General features: G+C 40.7%; 1 protein-coding gene across 2 annotated transcripts in view; it reads left to right on the top strand.

The window, feature by feature from the left end:
• The first annotated feature begins 14,226 nt into the window (after window positions 1-14,226).
• The window catches only part of LOC143863590 (protein VAC14 homolog), a 34,744-nt gene continuing 32,461 nt past the window's right edge, over window positions 14,227-16,509 (top strand). For both annotated transcript variants that reach the window (XM_077374304.1, XM_077374303.1), the window contains exons 1-3: window positions 14,227-14,506; window positions 14,714-14,827; window positions 14,978-15,046. In XM_077374304.1, coding sequence (XP_077230419.1) covers window positions 14,423-14,506; window positions 14,714-14,827; window positions 14,978-15,046 — 267 coding nt within the window. In that variant the 5' untranslated portion in view covers window positions 14,227-14,422. The remainder of the gene's footprint in view (window positions 14,507-14,713; window positions 14,828-14,977; window positions 15,047-16,509) is intronic.

Genomic DNA, 16,509 nt, shown 5'->3' with positions numbered 1-16,509 from the left:
TATATATATATATATATATATATATATATATATATATATAGGAAAGGGGGTGAGGTTTCTGAGGCATTGCGCAGTCTGAGCAACCCACTATAAAACACCATCTCCGTGTAGTTTGACTCATCCAAACACATTCATTATGTAGGTTATAGGTAGGATTATGGTTATGGTTATGATTTGTGGAGGTTTTCAAATGGATGGCTAGAAATTAGGCTCTTATAGATCGAATGGTTATGATTATTGTATGGAGATGGTTTCTTAGGAACACCCTATCTATGTCCTATATATATATATATATATATATATATATGAGAAAACGGTTCCTACACATATGTGTAGATTAGTTATCTACACACTAGCTTAAAATACAGTGAGGGCCACATTATTTGGGTGATCCAAACCATTCATTTGTAAGGCCCTCACTTAGATAGGGTGTCCACAAAAAAATCAGATCCATAGGATCATCCTAACCATTCGAACTGTGGAGGCAAAAAATGGACTAATTTGTGAAGGTTTAAAGACATCCATTTTACCTCCACAAATCGTAGGGTTGGGATGATCCTATGGATCTGATTTTTTGTGGACACCCTATCTATGTGAGGGCCTTTAAAATGGATGGCTTGGATCACCCAAATAATGTGGGCCCCCACTGTATTTTAAGCTAGTGTGTAGAAAACTCTCTACACATGTGTAGGAACCGTTCTCTCTCTCTCTCTCTCTCTCTATATATATATATATATATATATATATATATATATATATATATATATATATATATATATATATATGAGAAAACGGTTCCTACACATATGTGTAGATAAGTTCTCTACACACTAGCTTAAAAAACAGTGGGGCCCCACATTGTTTGGGTGATCCAAGCCATCAATTTTAAAGGCCCTCACATAGATAGGGTGTTCACAAAAAATCAGATCCATAGGATCATCCTAACCATTCGAACTGTGGAGGCAAAAAATGGACTAATTTGTGAAGGTTTAAAGACATCCATTTTACCTCCACAAATCGTAGGGTTGGGATGATCCTATGGATCTGATTTTTTGTAGACACCCTATCTATGTGAGGGCCTTTAAAATGGATGGCTTGGATCACCCAAACAATGTGGGCCCCCACTGTATTTTAAGCTAGTGTGTAGAGAACTCTCTACACATATGTGTAGGAACCGTTTTCTCTCTCTCTCTCTCTTTATATATATATATATATATATATATATATATATATATATATATATATATATAGAGGAATAAGATTGTGTGCTCGACCGTACCAAGCTTAGGTGCGGTCGAGGGCCTAAAAGTCATGTGGGCCCACATTGTTAGGATGGCCCAAAGCATTCATTTGCAAGACCCCATCATAGATAGGGTGTGTGCAAAAAATCAGCTCCATAGGATCATCCTAACCCATCCAAAAGTGGAGGGCAAATTGGACAAACACCGTTTGCCACAAATCTACCCATTTTTGCCCTCCACTTTTGGAGGGATTAGGATGATCCTATGGAGCTGATTTTTTGTACACACCCTATCTATGATGGGGCCTTGCAAATGAATGGTTTTGATCACCACAAAAAGTGTGGGACCCATGTATTTAGGCCCTCGACCGCACACTCATTTTCCTATATATATATATATATATATATATATATATATATATATATATATATATATATATATATATATATGAGAAAACGGTTTCTACACACAAGTGTAGATAAGTTATCTACACACTAGCTTGGCCCGTATTGTTTAGGTGATCCAAAGCATTCATTTGATGGGTCCTCACATAGATAGGGTGTGCCCAAAAAATTAGGTTCATAGGATCGTCCTAACCCTTCGAACTGTGGAGGCAAAAAATGGACAGAATTGTGAAGGTTTATACACGTCTATTTTACCTCCACAAATCGTAGGGTTGGGATGACCCTATGGAGCTGATTCTTTGTGGACACCCTATCTATGTAAGGGCCAATCAAATGAATGCTTTAGATCACCCAAACATCGATGCATAGACTTTACATGGAAATTTAAATGTCCACATCAATTTATGTGCTTATTTGATAATTATGCTCATGCATGAAAGTGGGAGAAAACAAGTAATGAATTCTATTAATGGAAGATTAAGTATTATGATTGTCCATTTTGTGAATGAAAATAGCACCCTTCCTTTCATTTGACATAATGTCGTGTTTTAAGTTGGTACAAATAATTTTGTGAATTGGCATTTCTGTTTACCAAAAAATGGAAGAGAATTAGGGATTGGAAATCTATTTAGTATAAACAAAGACCTTCGGGGGGAAGGCGTTGTGGCGATTTAGGAATGAGGAAGATGCCTTGTGGAGAAAATTCGTCAAAAGCAAGTATAGGTGGAACCAAGGGATGGATCGGAGGTAGGTAGACTAGATAGATGTCGAGGCTCGGGGGTGTTGAAGTCCATTAGTCCACTGCTCGACAACCTTTTACAAGGGATTAGATTCAATATAGGAGATGAGAAGAGAGTAGGGTTCTGGAATGATAATTGGTTAGGAATTTTTCCTTTAAAGGGCCTTAGCATCTTCTTCAACCAAATGGAGGGGAATCTAGAGGTTGAAAGGCAACTCCTTGTAACACTTTTTCTTGGGCTAAGAGTAAAGGTAATGGTTCGTGGAGGCTAGACAAATTCATTGAGGTAATTAGAGAGATGTGTAAAGATGGGTTTTTAATCTTTTTCTCTTATTCATGTAAGTGCTAACGAGTACCGAGTTGGCCGATCGCCTCACCAAATCGGGAGCGCTTAGAGATACCTTATACATGGGGTCGTACTTAGACCCTGAAGTGCACTTGTAATCCTCTATTTAATCTAATTATCCTTTTCTTAAAAAAAAACAAGTTTATATTAGATACCAATATGTCAGTAGATACTTTTTTGACTCAGTGAGTCTGCAGTTGAAAAAAGACCATTTTCTTGGTAGGTAAGCTAGGATTGAACCTTCGACCTCAGGGTTGAAGAACATTGTCTTGACCTATTGAGCTAGAGGTTTAACCCTTCAAAAATATTTAGGGACTTATTAACCAACTCTCCCACACATCCTTTGATGAAGAAAAGCACAATGTGGTTTGTCATTGTAGCATCCTGTAAATGATGTGGTGCTCATTTTCCAATTCTTTGAGGAAATAATGACACCGCTATGCGTATGACCACTATTGCAGTGTAGCATATTGCAATGTGTTTAACTGCTATTTCTGAAATATTAATGTCTTTCACCTTGTTTATAGTTGATTGCAATTGTTTTACCTGTATTCATTGTCCATACACGACTTCCTGATTACGAATTTGGAAGCTGTAAGTTTCCATGAATACTGTTTAAGCAGTATTTTAAAGTGTTGAAAGCGGTGCCTTTTGCTCTATGCTATGATACTCTTAGGCTTTTAATGAGGATTTAGTCGGGGTTTGCTCTATGCTATGGTATCACTTCCACTGTCTCTTAAGATATGTTCATTTATCCATGATATCTTCATTGAGCCCAAACCCTATGATTAGTATGTGAAATTATAAGTAGCACTACTAAGACACCTAGTGCAACTCCAGAATAAAATAAGCCACCAAAGCCAGGCCTTTCCATAGAGAGACTTTCTTTAAAACTGTAGAGAGTCTGTAATGATATATGAATCTGCCATACTTTCCTTTCTACTGCTAGAGGCGGCTCCTTTGAATACCAAAAAAAATATGAATCCACCAAGAACCAACTTTGCAATTTATTTTATTGGCATTGGCTTCAATACCAAAAACAAAAAAAGAAGTAAAAATATCACCTCCATGCAAGAAGTTGGAGGCACTAGTGGGCCCACAAATGCAGTGGGACCTACAAACATCTAAAGTAATAGTAAAAGACTGAATATTGAACATCCAGGAATTCAAAGTCGTGTAGTTTTTTTTTTTTATGGGCAATCTGGGGTTAGGCAAGACCCCGACCAGATTCATTAAAGGAACAAAGTCGTGTAGTTGTTGATGACAAATGTTCAATTCATTATCTGCATGTCTAAATAGTCCCCCCTAAAGTCCCTGTAAGTCGAGTCCATGCATTTGAAGTCTAAGTGCCCAAACAGTCTACACGGGACCCCCCCTCAATTTCAGTGAAAATGAGCGTTCTTTTAGTGTGGCAATGACCCCTTGTGCAAAGTTCTTAAAACTCGGAAAAACTTCTCCCATAGCAATTGCTTATATTTCTTAGGCATTTGAGTCCAAAACTTAGGCCCTGTTTGATTAAGACTATGAAAATCGATTCTGTGTGCTACACCGATTATTGGACTCAAATTAAAACGAAATTTTGAGTACAATAATCGATTTGGAACTCACAATCGGTTGACATAATCTTAAACGAACAGGGAATTTGAGTTTAATAATCACTTTTGGACTCAAAATCCATTCTCAACGTCTAAAACAAACAGAGGCATTATTGTCGAAACAAATTATCCATCAACTCTTTTACACAGGAGAATGAAATTGGTGTCTGGAAGAGTATTTACTTTGGCAAGAACAACAGTGTTTGAACATGTGAGTGCAGCATCCCTTGCATGTTCAAAGAAGGTGAGATCTTTATCATCTGGTAGAGCCCCATCACTGTAAGTTCACAAATCCACAAAGAAAATGCTAAAAAGAAAGTACTTATTGGGTCCTACTTCTGCCTCATTTTCATGATCAGATCTGTTGATCCTAACGGTAAGGATTAATCCTGCCAAATGCCGTTGAGAATTAATCCACAAGTAATGAGCATTTATATCTCTTAGGCTTAGTATTTGTCACTCTTATGTGCTGAGCCTTTCTTCTCCCTCTCTCACATGTTCTGAGTTAAGGATGATTTTGTGTTAGGGATGGTTTTGTGCCTATTATTGTATCATCTTTCTCTCTATCAAATAAACTGGTAGGGGTACCTTCCAAACCCCAGCTTACCCATAAAAAAAAAGTGCCATTAAGAATACCTTGATCAGATCATCCTAGGACCTCAATTCATCAGACCCCGTTCAGGGTTCCGCAAGGAAAAGTTAGGCACACCTGATGTTGGTTCAGGATGAAACAAAGAACAAGTCTCATAATGTTCTATTATGATTTCACATATATGCCCACCCCTAATAGGACCCAACAATTGCCTTCTCATTGATTGTAAAAGTGACTTTTGCACATAGGCGGCCTCAATCGTCAATTGCTTTCTTTGTAAACTACCTTATGCCTAACATTTAAGAAAAGTAAAACTTCAATCCACCTTTTTCAAGTAGTTTGGTCGGGGGCAAAAGGTCATGCTACGTGGGCTGAATGAAGAGACTTTGTTACCATCTTTAGAATTTTTTCCATATATTTAAACCACACAAATTTAGGATGATCTGATCAAAGTATTCTCAAAGGGCTCCCTTGCATCTATCATTGCTCAATATGTATTTATAGGTTTCTTAAAGGGAAATGATAAATGCGCCCCTTTTCATTACTAGGGACACCCAGCTACAGTGTATCTATGACTGAAAAGGTGCTGATGTAATTCACATTTGAAGGAATGAAGTGACCTGATTGCCACGTACAATGCAACTGGGTGTCCCAAGTGATGAAAAGGGGCGCATTTATCACTTCCCTTTCTTAAATATGGTTGTTTGTTATGGTATTTGATAGCTATAAAGTTTACATTTATGAGGAAACTTACATTTGTACGATAATTAGTGGAAGAGAATCTACATCTATAAGGTTTTAATTCGGGAAATATTATCAGCACAACCATATTTTGATATTTGTACAAACCCAGCAGTCTTTTCTTCTTCAATTGGCTTGTGAGAGTTTTTTGGGAAATGTAATAACCTTTTGACAATACAGTTTGTAAAAATATCAAAATATGCTTGTGCTGATATCATTTCCCTTCAAATAATCTTAGGCGCCACCCAAGTTTCCCGGTTATATTATATGTACTCGAACTCATAAGATCTTCCCTAAACCTGCTAAAACTGTAGACCCTTCAGTCACAAAACCCAGTACAAGATCTGTATCAGAAAAACCCAGAAACCATCCGGACCGAAACCTTTGGAGCCTTCCCTATACGACCCTAAAACTATCCAAGACTTTCTCCCCCCCCCCCCTAAACCCCAGCTAAACCAGTTCCTTAAGCTGCCGGAGAGCCGCCGGCCGGAATCGGGTTTGCTTGAAATTTCAAAGAAGCTCAAATCCCGCCAAATAAGCCCGCCCAATTCTAATTCTGAATCCCCATTCCAAAAAAAAACCCTGCCCCTTTCAAATTCGAATCCCACCAGTAGCCAGATCCACACTCAAACCGAAAATTTTCCCTCCTTGATTTCTGGCAATACCAGAAATGCCGCTACCCACTCAAATCATTTTGCAAATCTTCCCCCCAAACCAGTTGAACAAGGGCAGCCATCACAATCAAATCTTGCCCACCCCAAATCAACCACCCACGCTCCTCCTCCCCACCTCCCCCTCCTCTCCTTCCCCTCCCTCCTGTGAGTAGTGGACCATCATTCCAATCCCCAAATCCCTGGACAAACCTCTTTTCCAAAGCAAAGCCTTTAGTCCCTGTCAAACTACAAAGAGTTTCCCCCAAAGAATTAGGTTCAGATAAGACTATCATCTCATTCACCATGGAAGAAGTTGACAGAGGAAGTAATAAATGGGACAATAGCCTTGTAGGCTTCTTCATGGGGAAAAGACCCTACGTTCAAAATCTACAGGAGAATCTTCAGAAGAAATGGAACCCCAAAGGCAATATCAGTGTCTCCACACTCAGAAATGGTTTTTTCTTATTCCGCTTTAGTTGTGGAGAAGATTGTAACCAAATCCTCGAAATGGATGGCCACACCTATGCAGGTAGACCCCTCATACTGCGCAGATGGACCCCTGGTGTCCCCCTTGAAAAACCTGAGCTAGCCTCCATCCCTATTTGGATAAGGCTTCCAGGACTCCCACTCCAATACTGGAACCAGGAAGCCATTAGCAAAATAGGAAGTGCAATTGGAAACCCTCTCTATATGGACTCTAAAACAGCTGAAGAAACCAGACTGAACTATGCAAGGTTATGCATTGAGATAGAGGCAGATGATCCCCTCCCAGAAACAATCCAAGTCAATTCCCCTCTTGGCGAACTTACACAACAAATTGAATACGAATGGAAACCCCAAGCTTGCATCCATTGTAAGATTTTCAACCACTCCTCTGGGAAATGCCCCCGATATATAAAACCAGCCCCTCCCATATCCCGCCCTGAATGGAGACCGATCTCAAAGACTTATCCCCAAGTGGAAACTGATGCCCCTCAGTCGGCAATGGATTGTCCCCCAGACTCAGATTCTGAGCCCCCTAAGAACCATCCCCTACTCACCATCCACACCTCAAATGATCTCCCATCTGTCGCAACCCAAAACCCCTTTGATATCCTTCTTTCAGAAGATCCTGAAAACAATCTTGAAACCTACAAATCTGATGAAGAATTAGATCTTGTTAACCCACCCAGTTTTGAAAATCGTAGGAGAAACTGGTCCCCTGGGATTGAAGACCCATCTAACCTGATGCCTAGTCCTTCTACTCCAACCCCGACCCTCTCAATATCCCTCCCTTGAAAAATCCCTCGGCTTGCCCACAACAACCTCCCCAATGCTCTGACCCAAACCAAAAAGCACCTCCTGGCCTTGCACCTGAAGGTGTCCACATCTCCCTCCCCACCTCCTCCAATGATTAATCTAGGCTACTGGAATGTTAGAGGCCTTTGTTCTAAGCGAAGGCGCGATGATATCCAATTTTTCATTCGTAAACATCAACTCCCCCTCCTTTGCCTCTCTGAAACCAAAGCAACAAGTGACCTTCTTTCTGAATATACCTCTGAAATTTGCCCAAACTGGTCCTGTTTCGCTAATTATAACCACACAACGAAAGCTCGATTGTGGATCTTGTGGAACCCTCAAATCCTTCACTTTTTTCCCATTTCTGATTCCTACCAATACATTCATGGGGAAATTGTCTACATCCATTCTAACCTCCACTATAACATTACCGCTGTTTATGGCCATAACGCTGGAACTGGAAGAAGAGCTTTATGGAACGACTTTCGAACCATTAGCTCCTCCATCACCCTGCCATGGATTGCCCTGGGAGATTTCAACATTGTCAGATACCATAATGAAAGATTTGGTGGCGCCAGCCCTAACTTAGTGGATATGGATGAATTCAATTCCTGTATTCAAGACTGCTTCTTAGCTGATCTGAAATCCATGGGTCAGACCCTCTCCTGGTCCAACAGCTCAAAATCAGGTAATCTCAAGCTTCGCCGATTAGACAGGGCCCTGGTAAACGAAGATTGGCTATGTAATTATCCAACTGCATTTGCTACCCATCTTAATCCCGGCCAATCTGACCATTCCCCCTTCACCATCCAATTCTTACCCAACCCTTCCCCCCATAATCCGAAGCCATTCCATTTCCATAACATGTGGCTTGAAGAAGCTTCCCTCTTTGAAGTTGTCGAGAGAGCCTGGACAATTAACCCCATAGGAAATCCTATGTTTAGATTGGTTTCTAAACTAAAAGAAGTAAAGAGATATATCAAGATCTGGAACTCCAATATCTTTGGCCGTGTGGATATTAAAAAACCTGAAGCTAGAGCTGCTCTTGATGAAGTCCAAACCCGAATTGCCCAAGATCCCACCAATCTCCTTCTTCGTATCGAAGAAATTGAAGCCAAAGAGTACCTGAATAAAATCTCCTACCTTGAAGAAAGTTGTCTCCGGCAAAAATCCCGAATTGACTGGCTAAACCTAGGCGACACGAACTCTGCTTTCTTTCACTCTGCTATTGCCGCAAGAAGAAATACCAACTCCATTTCCGCCCTCAAAACTGACGAAGGAGATTTCACTCTTGATCACAACCTGATAGCCTCTACTCTTGTAAACTATTTCAAAAGTCTGCTAAACCAGGAAAGATCTCCTCTCCTCTCATCTCAGGTCCCGGAGCCCAGCCTCAAAATTAATAGCCTAGAAGCTGACTACCTTACCCGCGAAGTTACTGCAGAGGAAATCCACTCAGTTGTGATGAACTGTGATGGAAGCAAAGCCCCTGGCCCGGATGGTTTCAATGGACAATTCTTCCAGTCCTTCTGGTACCTCATCAGCAAAGACACAACCAAAGCAATTTCTCACTTCTTCCGCTCTGGTAAGCTTCTCCCTGAAGTTAATGCTACAAATGTCACCCTAATTCCCAAGACTTCTGATGCCTCCTCCCCGGAAATGTTCCGGCCAATCTCGCTCTGTAACTTCCTATATAAGCTAATCACCAAAATCCTGGCTAACAGACTCCGCTTAATAATGCACAAGATTATCAGCCCAAATCAATCTGCATTTATCAAAGGCCGCAACATCCAAGACAACATCCTTTTAGCCCATGATTTGGTTCATAATTTTCACCTCCAATCCAATGTAGCTGCATTGTGTATTAAGCTTGATCTCAAGAAAGCTTTCGACATGATCAGAAGAGAATCCCTCCTACTCTTTTTGAAAAAAATTGGATTCAATGATATCTGGTGCAATTGGATCCACGAGTGTATAGACACACCATCGTTCTCCATCCTTATCAATGGATCCCCTGTCGGTTACTTCACCTCCAGAAATGGAATTAGGCAGGGTGACCCTATTTCTCCCCTCCTCTTCTGTATTTGCATGGAGATGTTTTCCTGCATCGTTGAGAATGCTATCCACTCTAAGTCCTTTTCCTCTCCTTTCTGTCGTGGAGACTTAATTGTCTCACACCTCCTCTTCGCAGATGACATGCTTGTCTTCTCGAAAGCTTCCCCTGCCTCTGCTCAAAGTATTAGAAATTGCATCCATCAATTCAATGATTGCTCTGGTCTCGAAGTGAACATCAGCAAGAGCGAAATTTTTTACTATGAATCTGCTAAGTCTCTCAGAACAACAATTGATCCAATCCTTCATATCCCGGAAGGCCAATTCCCGGTGAGATACCTTGGCCTCCCTCTCATCTCCACTAGACTTAAAGGTTCAGACTGCTCCCCCTTGATCAGTAAGATACAAAAACACATTGCCAGCTGGGCCAACAAGCTCCTCTCCAGAGCTGGGAGAATTGAATTAGTCAAGTCAGTCCTCAATTCATTCCATCTGTTCTGGTCAGCTTCTTTTAACCTCCCTGCTAGTGTCCTTGACAAAATCGACCAAATCATAAGAAATTTCATTTGGGCTGGGTGCTCTGAGAGAAAGTCTTTCCATCCAGTTGCTTGGGACACTATTTGTAGACCCAAAGATGAAGGGGGCCTGGGAATTAGAAAAATCCGAGACATTAACCTTGCTTGTCAGCTCAAAAACCTTTGGTCTATCGTTAATGGTAAAAGTACATTGTGGACTGAGTGGTTTACAAGAAAATATCTGAAGAATAAAAATTTCTGGACTAGGAAAATGCCGACTTCTCCCTCCTGGGGAGCCCGAAGCATTTTCAGAGTTAGAGAGGAAGCTGGATACCATATTTGCTACGTCTTGGGAGATGGTAAAGGCATTGACTTCTGGAAACAACCATGGCACCCTGCTGGCCTCCTAACCCATCTATACCCCGAAAGTTCCTTGCCGAATACTGTCTCCCCCACTGCTACGGTGGACCAACTGTTGAATGATGGTGACTGGGATCCAAATATTCAGTTTACCCTCCCAAACATTAATACCATTCTCAATACAGCTCTCATCTCTCCCAACCCTTCAAACTTAACTATCTAGAAACCCACTCCATCTGGGGATTTCTCCCTGTCCAGTGCTTGGAAATGCATTCGTACCCACAACCCCAAACCCCCATGGACTCCCTCGATCTGGTTCAAAGGCCATGTCCCAAGACATAGCATTGTATCTTGGAAAGCCCTCCACAGCAAACTGAGTACCAAAGCTAGACTTCTCATGTTGGGATCCATCCGAGATATCTCCTGTCCTCTTTGCAGTACTGGTAGAGAAGACAAAGATCATCTATTTTTCAATTGTTCATATTCAGCTTGGATCTGGAAAACTCTTCTAAGGCGCTTCTCCGTCCGGAAAACCCCAGCTCGAACTCTAGACAAGAATGAAGAATGGATTCGCCTCAACTCGAAGTCTTGCTCCAGATATGGGACTGCCCTTCGTATGGCCTTCTGTGCAGCTATCTACTTCATTTGGAAGGAAAGAAATTGCAGAGTTTTTGAGAACAAAAAAAGACACAAGCAAGTTGTTCTCACTGACATACTATACACCATCAGAACCAAAATCCTACATCTGAACCTTGATGGAAACTCCAGTTCTAAGGAAATCAATCTGGCCGAGACTCTAAACCTCCCAAACTTTATCCTCAAAAAAGACCCCAAAACCTGTAATTGGATTACTCCTGATCCTGGCTGGTGGAAACTAAATACAGATGCTTCCTTAAAAGAAGACAAGGCAGCAATTGGAGGATTACTTAGAGATGCATCCTGCAACATCATCGGCTCCTTCTCCATCAACAAAAGCCCGAAGACAATTCCGGAATTAGAGATGGAGGCTATTCAGAAAGGTATCTGCACTGCATTGAGACACAATATCAGTAATTTATGGCTGGAATCTGACTCCCTGTACTCAGTCAGTGTGATCAATGGAAAGGCCAGATGTCTTTGGAAACTAATTCCAACCCTTGCAACTATTAGCGCCAAGTTATCGGAACTCCCTGCTTGGAAAATCACCCATTCTTGGCGAGAAGCAAATGGAGCAGCAGATTTCCTATCCAAATTCGAATGCCCCATAAAAGGTGAAGACATCCCATCTGATTCCCTCCCTCTTGATCTGATAAACATCATCAGATCCGACTTCTCCGGCACAATTTACACTCGTTCATAACGCCCTCCAGCTGCTGTTTGTGCCTTGGCTAGTCTGTTTTTTGACTTTAGGTTATTGTGGTATTGGGAACTTGTATGATTTTTCCTTTATTTCCCTTGTAGCTGCCCTCGTGGCCCCCTTCTGTATTGTTCAGTTCTTTTATAATTACCTCTGGCAGGGGTCCGCCTAACCCCAGCTTGCCTACCAAAAAAAAAAAAAAAGGTTTTAAATAGGGCGATGGTATTTTCACCCCCTGCAGTGCGCATTCGCCTCCCTTTAGCGGGCAACTTTAATGCTTTTTAACGTTAATTCACGTTAAAAGGGGGGCGAATGCTTACTGCAGAGGGGGTGAAAATATCATCTCCCTTTAATTAACTGTTTTATGCAGTATAAATAGAGGTGCATGTTTATATACAACACACACAAATTTATGCGTGTCTGTGTGTAGGGGGGGGGGGGGAGAGAGAGAGAGAGAGAGAGAGAGAGAGAGAGAGAGAGAGAGAGATTTGCTAGGAAATTTCGCATAAAGGCATTTTGCGGTTGGCTGTGGCATGAGAGATCCCTTTTCAGCAGATTTTGTCTTATTCATTTAATTTGATTCATCTGATGTGTATGCTCTCTCATGCAACAACCAGCCGCAAAATGCCTTTCTGCTAAAGTCCGTAGTAAATCCTATATTTTGTGGGTGTGTATAGGAAATTTGAGAAGAGCCACCTCATTCTTGAATTTGTCAATTTCATTTAATTTATGAGGTGGCACTTCTCTCCTGGAAAAGCCGAGCTTCAAAAGTGTTTTTGAGAAATTGTGTTAGGGTTCCACGCGAAAGCAAATCACCCCACATCGGAAAAACAAGTGGATGTAGATGGGTTATAAGGGAATGGTCATGCTTCCTCTAATGGCTAGCTTTTAGCCGTGAGTTCTACCCGATTAAATGCCCTACAAATGGTATCAGAGCTCAGGACGTGGCAACCTCGGTTTGCCTCTGAGGGCGGAAATGTCTCTCGGGGAAGATCTCGGAAACCCCGGTGTAGTATCTCATGATTCCCACATTGCAGCACCGTGGAGGGGTGAGATTGTCCACGTTGCTTCCACGTGGAGGGGGAGATTGTTGGGGTTCCATGCAAAAGCAAATCATCTCACATCGGAAAAAACGGGTGGATGTGGATGGATTATAAGGGAACGGGCACCCTCCCTCTAACGGCTAGCTTTTAGGCGTGAGTTCTTCCCATTTAAATTCCCTACAAATTGCCTAGACAGTCTCATAGGGCATTTTGCAACTACAAAGAAACATTGACATTTATAAGGTATTTTATAACTACAAAGAATTTACATTTATAAGGTTAATTGAGTTGGAGGTTGTTATAAGGTACTTAATCGTTATATATTTATTATGTAAGGTATTCAATAGCTAAAAGAAACATTCACATTAATAAAATGTATTTAATAGCTTTAAGTAATTTACATTTATAAGGTTTTAAACAGCATGGGGTAGTTAAGCTCACTCAACTTTTACCATTTTATATTAGCATATATGTAAAGTATTGCAGAAAGACATTTTCGTGGCTGGCTGTTGCATTAGAGAGCAGCACCCAGGCTCACTTTTCAGCAGATTTTGTCTTATTCGTTTAATTTATCTAAGGTGGCTACTCTCTCATGCAACAACCAGCCACAAAATGCCTTTCTGCGAAAGTCCCTAGCAAATCCCCTAAAGTATAGAATATTAACTTTGAGAAATGCTAATGTCACTCACTCTAAGGTTGTTATAAGGTACTTAATAGTTATATATTTATGTAAAGTATTCAATAGCTATAAAGAAACATTCACATTAATAAAGTATTTGGTAGCCATAAGACATTTACATTTATATGGTTTTGAATGACATGAGTCGTTACACACTCAAGTTTTACTTTTACAATTAGCATATAAAATCACTAGTATAGATGCAGATATATCTTAGTTTTGAGAAATGCTAATGTCACTCTCTCATTTTATTCTTGGTTGGCATCAACCTAAGGGATGCTGAAGCGCGTGAGTGAGTCTTGCTCGACTGATATTAGCATTCTAGGTTAAGAAAAAAAAAAGAGACTTCGTTGCGTACAACTAACATAACTACCACCCGTTTCTATAAATATTCATCCCAAGGGCCCCACTCCGCCATTTTTTCAAAGTTTGTCAAAAAGCCAAAAGCCAAAAAAGCCCACTGTCTATAATTTACACTGACCCATGATTTGTTCGCCCCCAACTATAGGATAATAGGCCCCGCTCTTAACGTGATTCCACGTCATAAAGCGTTGAAGTCTGCGCACAATCCACTTTAACAGTGGGGTGCATTATCCTACAAGAGGTGCGAAAAAAAACAATTGTCTCCCTTTAAGCTGCTCAGATAAAGAAATTCCTCTCCAGCCGTCTACACGACCGAAAGTAAAACGCAGAGAGCACAAAACAGAGAAGAAAAAGAAAAAAAGAGAAAAGAAAAGCCCAAAACGAAGAAGAAGAAAGAAAAGTAAAGAAAAGAAAAACCCTAAAAACTCTTTCAAGAATTAGGGCACGTTCTTTGGTTGAATTTTGATCGGTTTTCGAACTCCGGCATGGCCGACGTGATAATTCCGGCATCCGTTAGTCGGAATCTCGCCGATAAAATCTACGATAAACGCAAGCATGCGGCTCTTGAGGTATGATCTTATCTTTTCTCGTTGTTCTGTTTTTTCTAGGGTTTAAATTGGCTTAGGAATTTCGAATTTTGTGCCTATGTTATCTTTTCTTGATGTTCTGTTTTCTCTAGGGTTTGAAGCCAATTTAAACCCTATTTTTCTCTAGGGTTTAAATTGGCTTAGGAATTTTGAATTGCTTTTTGGACTTTTGATTAACTTTTTTTACAGGTTCAAGGGATTGTGATGCAGCTATTGGCTGCCGAAGATCATGGCAAGATATCAGCAGTAATCAAACTGTTGACTATGGATTTCGTGTACTCTCCACAACTTTATCACCGGCAGGTTCGTAGATGATCGAACCAGTTGTTGAATCCCTTTCTTTTAAGTCTGTTTCTTTTTTTGTAATGTATTTAATTGCATGTTTTTGGCTTACTATTCGAATGGTAAGTAAAGAAAACAGAATGTTTTTTTCTGGTTTTTTTGCTCTGGTAGGGTGGATTGACAGGACTTAGTGCGGTGACGGTTGGTTTGACACAATCAAGAGCTGGTGTTTATCTTGAGGTAAGGAATTTAAGACGCTGACCTGCATGAGTTCTGTCTTTTAGTTTTTCATTTTTAGATTATTATTTGCTCTTAGGTTTGCAATTTAGAATTGATACAACACAGCAACGTTGATGTGAATCTAGCACTGTTATCAAATTGATGTCAATCAATACTAAATTGGTGCAAATTCATGACAGCCAAGCGAAAGAATAGATAATTAAGATCACGATTAAGAAGGGTGTCAAGATTAAGAAAAAAAAAAGGATCAAGATCAAGTAAAGAAAAGGAGATCAAGATCCAAAAAATCTAGATGAGGAATGAAGGAAGATAGGAGTAGAAAGGGAAGTGGTTTTTGAACCCAACTGAGAAGGAGCAGTTTATGAACCCAACCGAGAGGGTGCGATTTATGAACCCAGTTGAGGTGCGGGGTGAAAAGAATGTAAGAGGGGATGGGAATAGAGAAGGGACATGGCAAGCAAATAGAGATATGAAATATGAAAGGAGAGAGATGAAGGGCTGATGGGAGACAAAATAAGATAGACCATAAGAGATGGAGATAGAGAAAGTTCATAATAGAAAGCTGACCTAAATATGGAGCATCACACACTTGGGGAGGGATGCGGCTAAGTTAGGTGGGGTTTCTGGGGATTAGGGAGCGGTGCGGCTAGGAGTTCGGGTTTCCTGGGACGGGAGGGGGGGCATCAACTTGATGGGGAGGGGGGACGGCTAGGGTGAGGGTTAGGAGAAAGTAAGAGAATAGCTCTCCCTCTCATAACATGTATTATATATGTTACTAGGGTTCCTGTACAATGTCTAAAATACCCCTAATCGGTATGTAATTACACCGAGTCATCTAACAAAACTCACCCTTAAATAGCATATAAAATGCCCCTATGTTGATGTCAGTTATTTTTGGCCTTGTAAGAAGCTTTTGGAACCGTTCGTTGCTTTGAAATTTTCTTGACGCTAACAGCTATCCAATTGCAAATAACTTTGTCTATTGTTACTCTCCGAGATATATGGAATTTTTTGCAGGTTGGTTATAGCTGAATATTCTAAATGCTTTGGGTCATCCACCATGTGGAACATAAACAATGAGGAAATAAGGTTGGTGGAAGGTTGCTACCTAGGCTAGAATGTGTTCATATCAGTACAACTGTAAAATGGACAGGGATATTAGGGTGTGCAAATGGGACCCAATTCTCATTTAGGTTCTTCAACAGAGTTCTTTTTAGTGTAGGGAAGAGTACTATGGCACCCACGAGTAGGTTGTGGTTTGTTGTATGCAGCGTAGGGTTCTTGCATTTCGTTGAATTTTAGGCCTTGAGAAATTTCTGGCTTCGGATCATCTTCTGCATAGAGGCAATCAAATTCCTTAGAGATGCTGATACATATTGTATTTGGCGGTTGAGTGACAATGATCCAATGCACTGTCTCTCTGCGTAGGGATTATTGGTATTGTGTTCAACATGTTTGGATTG

This window comes from Tasmannia lanceolata, unplaced genomic scaffold (genome assembly GCF_043159265.1).
Source record: "Tasmannia lanceolata isolate RefF3 unplaced genomic scaffold, GAP_Taslan_0.1 ptg000044l, whole genome shotgun sequence".
Classification (NCBI taxonomy): Eukaryota; Viridiplantae; Streptophyta; class Magnoliopsida; order Canellales; family Winteraceae; genus Tasmannia; species Tasmannia lanceolata.
The sequence above is the reverse complement of the archived record's forward strand: the minus strand, read 5'-3'. Positions and strand labels throughout refer to the sequence as shown.